We start from the raw sequence: 6208 nt of genomic DNA on the forward strand, positions 1-6208 counted from the left end.
CAACAATAAATTGAACTTAATTCTGCTCAATATTCATTTTCTCCCTTTGTAAAAAGCAGTACATGATATATTTTGATTAGCTGCGACTGGTAATCAAAAGAATAAGGATATTCTCTTCCAATAAATATATGAAATTGTGGAGTGGGTCAAATAGGAAAATACTCCTAGAGAAGTAATAAACAGTAAAAACAATCATTACATCAGTATTCTTCACAAACCAATACTGAAAAGGTGTTTTACAGTATGTAAAGATAAGCAATGAATCAACTTTATACAAAAAGCAATAAGTGCTTTTGATGTTTTTCAGTTCACTTTACTTGTTCAGTGAGAAACATTCAGTCTGTCTTGAGCTTGAACAAGTGCACTGAGATCTGGTTGAATGTCTGAGGTGGATATGTGCAGGACAGCTGACAGGTGATCATCATCTGGATCTGTATCTGGATTTGTTGAACTTCATCACTGAGAATGTCTGTTCACATATGTAGGTAGATCCAAAGAGGACCAGAATCTTCTGAGCATGTCTCCTCATGTGTGGAAAGTTCTCCTCTTTGAGGGAAGAGTAAAACTCAGGCAGTGAGACTGACCCAAAGTGCTCTGACAGAAGTGTGTCAGACTGCAGGTCAATGAGCTGAACATCACTGGGTGCATCGTCCACATTGCATGAAAATGGGGAAAAATCATGTGCATTTCATTCTCAACTGTTTTAAAGTCTTGAAATCGCCTCCAAAACTCACCATGCAGTGCTTCTAACATGGATGAGTACCTGTGGAGGTGATCAGCTGATGGTGTGGCTTCCTTCAGTGTTGGCAAGTGGGTGAGAATGTTGTCCTCCATTTGGCTTGAGAAGCTGCAACTTTCCCATGAAAGCCTTCACTGCGCTGTACATTTCATGCACAAAAAGGCCCTTGCATTGCAGTTTGACATTTAGTTATTCATTAGTGCAGTCACATCTACAGCAAAACCAAGGTCTGCCATCCAGTCTGCATCTGAAAGCTGTGGGACGTCTTTTCCTTTCTTCACACAGAAGTCTTGACTCTTCTCTCAGACACTCTTTGTCCAGGCTGAGCCACCTGACAGCTGTGAGGTAGCCCTATGTCACGATGTTCAGTCTCATTTTCCTCCAAAAGGTGCAACAAACTGTCTGTCACAGTGCTTGACATCAAACAAGCTCTTGACCTGATGAAGTTAACTATTTTAGTTACAACATCAACAACATGGTTAATGTTTAGAACTGACTTACACAACACTTCCTGATGTATAATACAATGCAACAATACCCATTTCTGTTCAGGGTTCATTTCTGTCACTTCATACTGCATTCTCTTCAAAAGTCCAAAATTGTTTCTCCGTCAGATTTGGACAACCATCCGTTGTCACGCCTGCCAGCTTGTCCCATTTCAGTCCCAACTTGTCCACACATGCATTTACCTCCGTGAACACATCCCTCCCTGTTGTTGTCCCTTTCATTGACTGCATGGCTTCTCAAATGCCTCCTTTTTCTCCGGACATACGAGTTCCGCAGAATCCACCAAACACTCCTTGATAAACTTTTTCTAGCGATTTTGTGGGATAAGACATAACTTGTGTTGACAGCTGCATCTCTGGATGTGCAATGTTTTGTAAAAAGTCCTTGTTTGTTTTGCAGTTTAGCTAGCAAAGCACCGACTCCTTTTCCCGCTCTTCGTCAGACAAGTTCTTGAACGGCGACTCAAATTGTAATCCTTGAACACAGCGAGCTGCGCACCACAAACTAAGCACGCGGCTTTACCTTTGACTTCTATAAATACATACTTAGCAGTCCATGTCTTCTTGAAAACGCGGCATTCTGTATCAATCTGTCTTATTTTGGCGTGAGCGGACATTTTGAGGGCCAGCATTACTTGTAGCTGTTCACGCGCGCGGCGCGCATACTTAATAAAGAAAAACAGCACGCTTTTCAAAATAATAGCAACACAGTTAGAAAGTTATTTACACCATGCACGCAATACACTGGTGTTGCTTTTATTTGAAAAGGGTGCTGTTTAAAAAAGTATATATACTTTTTCATATATGTTATAATTTACGATTGTCCTCACGCGGGTTGGCCAGGGCCGGCCAGGTCTGCCTTAAAGGAATAAGAAGAAAATCAGATGGCAAAACTTTTTTTCTTTTCATGTTAAATGCCAGATACTTCGAATTGATCTCATTGGAAGGAAAACACATAGCACATAGTCACTTTTAAGGACATTTTTCATATAGCGCAGTTCTCATTCCTGATCTGACACATATGGATGCACACTCGATGTTTTAAACACGTGGTTATAAAATACTTGGTTATGTTTAGGAATAATATCATGATTCGGGTTAAAAGAAAGACGTTCGTTATATATATTTAGTTACGTACATACCGGTAAATTGACTAGTAAATGTAAATAAATCAGCGGTTGACTTATGGTTTCACACGGGACACAAACACCGGTCTTCTGGGTGGAAATGACACGTGAAAAGCTAAAAATGCGTTGCAATAACAAGTGAAAATACTTAAGAAATTGACACCATTTGGTGAGACCAGGCTGGATACTTTCGCCTCTTCAGGCATTCTTCAGATGACTCTCATTTTGTTGGAATTGCACACAGCTCATGTGATTAAAGATCACGAGCAAAAACGTTGGGAACCATAGCAACAACACAACTATAATTTAAACTATCTATCACCATTTTACTAGAATCTACTGGTTTTTCACTTGTATGTATATAACGGACTCATAGTGCGTTTGTGGCAATTGTTTTTATTCTTTAATCGTTTAATTGTTGCTGTACACATCCTATTTTTAAACATAATTAAAATACTTTATTATTAGCTTCAATACATTCATCAGAATGACCATTTTTCCAAGATCACTTCGTAACAAATTCCATGTTTCTGCAACCCTACATTTATATTGATGATAGTAATGAACATGGTGCTGTGGGCTTCATGGACTGTGTCATTCTTGGCGATACCTCAGCAGGCAAACTGTGAAAACAGTCTGTGCAGGCGGCAGAGGCCTTCAGGACACATCAGAGGCTGAGTGTGCTCTCATTGATGACACATTGGTATGTGTCCTTCACAGTTCTCCCAGTGGACTTCACTGTGGTCCACCCCCGTGTTAAAGTGTCCATGTGCAAGACACTGACTCCCTTGAATCTGCAGGACTGCTGGTCTTCAGAGACCCTGGCCTCTGACCGTCCTGCAGGAGGGATGCAGTTGTTGAATCATATAAATATTTGCACATGAAGCTCAGGTGATACTGGTAATGCAGTTGTCATCTGTGGTGTCCAGCGTGCTGCTGGCGCTGTGGACAGACAGCAAGTAGTGATTCTTTCTCAGAAACCGGCTGATGATACTAACCAGGACCTTCCTGTACTGCTGCCGCAGCAGGCAGTATACAAAAGGGTCGCTGGAGGTCTTGGCGTAGGACAAGCATTTGGTGATCATGCCCCAGTACTGGGGGATGTGCACAGAGGGAAACAACTCCACCAACCTGCAGGAGGAAGACAAGAAGAACAAGTCAATTCAGTTTCTGTCACACACTTGAAGAAAATCTACAAACTCTGAATATTATGTGATGATAAGTCATAATTAAGAAATAATGATATGTTTAGTTGCTCACCCTCTCATTCCACTTTATGCCTAATTTTATTTTATTTATTATATATATATATATATTTTTTTTTACGCGTTAATTTCGATTAATTAATCACAGAAAAAATAACGTGACAACAAAATGAACGCAGATTAAGGCCCCTTGACTCTTTACGTCACAGACGCGACGCGGCCACAGCAGCCTTGTCAACATGATGAAGTGGATGAGAAAACGTTACTTGGCCCAGTGAATGGAAAGTTTACATTAATAAACTCCCGGATGTAACTGTTGATGCTCTGTTCTGTGAGATTCCTGCAGCAAAGAATGTTCGAACCATCGGAGAACTTCAAGCTGAACTATCACCTCAACGCAAAGCACGTAGCAGCTCGGAGCTAGCTAGCACCGCCGCTGATGCTAAAGTGAGTGACCCGTCTCGTCATCTCTCGATCAGGCGTTCAGACGCAGCATGAGTCGGTCTACCTGAGACACATTAACAACTCCATCACGGAATGTATTGCAATGGACTGCAGGAGGTAGAGGACAGGGGGTTAACTGAGGCTTTACACATGATTCAAATGACACAACTTTTAAGCCGCCACAAGATATTGTTTATTGTGCAATGAAAGGTTTTATGCCAGATTTTAAATTGCACTTTATGTCAAACTGTTGGTCTGTGTTGTCTTAAGATAATTGTGGCAAACAAGATATAGGATAAATAGTATTGAAATAAAAGACATGTTGACCTTTAAGTTTATAATGCTACTCATTGATTCACTCATCTTCCAAAACCCATTTGAATGTTTTGAAATGCTTCTCACAGCAAATATTGATATATGCGATTAATTTAGATTCATTTTTTTAATCGATGGACAGCCCTAATATATATATATATATATATAATTATTATTATTATTATTATTATTATTATTATTATTATTATTATTATTATTGTGTGTGTATGTGTGTGTGTGTGACCATGTCCAACTGTGGTGGTGGTAGGGCCGGCGGTTCACCTTGCCATGTCCTGCATTTGATGAACTGACTTTGCTGTCTGTGTCTGCAGAAATATCAATACAAAGATTTGGGGGGAAAAAATAATCATAATTATGTGAATGTATTTCATAATTATTACTTATTTTCTCATGATTATGAAAAAATATTTTAAGTAGCAAAAATGGGCTTCCAAGGGCCATTATGTCTGGATTAAGTTAAGTTAAAGTTAAAGCCTTTTATTGTCATTATACAAAAGTACAAGATTCAGAGTGCCACTCTGTCTCAGTGTGCAAAAAATACAAAGACATACAGAACATGAAAAACACGGCAGTAGGACAGACAACATAAGCAATCATATGGGGGAATAAATAGTTAAAAATATTTATATAAAAATAATTTATACTTTTTAAAAGTGCAATCAGAGTGTGAATGTGTGTGAAGATGGTTGTGGTTATTGCATTAGGTGTGGTGGTTAAGCAGCCTGACGGCCCAGGGGTAGACACTGTTTTTTAGTCTGTGTGTCTGTGATTTGAAGCTCCTGTATCTTCTCCCAGAAGACAGGAGAGAGAACAGTCTGTGACCTGGGTGAGAGCTGTCCTTTATTATTTTGTTTGCTCTCCTGAGGCAGCGGGAGGTGGATATGTGTTCCAGAGAGGGCAGGGGGCAGCCAATGGTTTTCTCTGCCATCCTAATCACTCTCTGCAGGGCTTTCTTGTCGGCAGCTGAACATCCAGCATACCACACAGAGATGGAGTATGACAGCACGCTCTCGATGGTCGCCCGGTAGAAGGACACCACCATCTTCTTGTTCAGTCTGTTCCTCCGTAGCACCCTCAGGAACCCTCAGGAACCCTCTCCAAAATTTGAACCCTCAGGAACTTAAATGTGGGGACCCTCTCCACTCTCTCTCCATTGAGGTGAAGGGGGGCGGGTTCTGGACGGTGTTTTCTGAAGTCTATGATGATTTCTTTTGTTTTGCTTGTGTTCAGATATAGGTTGTTAGCTGAACACCACGCAGACAGCTTCAGGATCTCGTCGTCTCCCTTATATATTTGGCCGACCACAGTGGTGTCATCTGCAAATTTTATAATGGAGTTGGAGGGGTGAATGGGAGAGCAGTCGTGTGTAGAGTAGAGGGCTCAGCACGCAGCCCTGCAGGGAGCCAGTGCTGAGGGTGCGGGTGGAGGAGCAATAAGGGCCTATTTTCACTGTCTGAGGACGGTCTGTTAGGAAATTGTTTATCCAGGCGCATATGATGGGGGGGAAGCCTAGGCTTGACAGTTTTTCCACTAGTATGTCAGGTATGATGGTGTCTGATTGATTAGCAATCTTTATTAGCTGCTATAATATATATTTTAAATAATCTATACATTTAAGATGATTAATGTAAGCTGGTTACTTAAATGTTGTAATTGAGTGAAGCAGCTGTTAGCTGGGTGGGCACCAGCAACTCACAGATGCATGGATATGAACAAGTGCACAGTATAATTAAATGTGTTGTAGGCCTAATACGCCTGTATGAATATTACTTTAGTATCATGTTGACATTTTGTGTTGGAGAGGTGTTTATTCAATTTTGTTGAACCAACACTCTTTTATATTGTGAGAAA

General features: G+C 40.6%; 1 protein-coding gene across 2 annotated transcripts in view; it reads right to left on the minus strand.

The window, feature by feature from the left end:
* Positions 1-2762: 2762 nt before the first annotated feature.
* The window catches only part of gpr78a (G protein-coupled receptor 78a), a 5273-nt gene continuing 1827 nt past the window's right edge, over positions 2763-6208 (minus strand). Inside the window, exons 3-4 of one of the 2 annotated variants that reach the window (XM_029437133.1) lie at positions 3371-3503; positions 2763-3209 (exon numbers count right to left, since the gene is read on the minus strand). In XM_029437133.1, the coding sequence (XP_029292993.1) occupies positions 3129-3209; positions 3371-3503 (214 nt within the window). In that variant the 3' untranslated portion in view covers positions 2763-3128. Of the gene's footprint in view, positions 3504-6208 lie in introns of both variants that reach the window. The other variant, XM_029437127.1, reaches the window with a different exon arrangement.

The sequence above is a fragment of the Cottoperca gobio genome, chromosome 1 (genome assembly GCF_900634415.1).
Source record: "Cottoperca gobio chromosome 1, fCotGob3.1, whole genome shotgun sequence".
NCBI classification, from domain to species: Eukaryota; Metazoa; Chordata; class Actinopteri; order Perciformes; family Bovichtidae; genus Cottoperca; species Cottoperca gobio.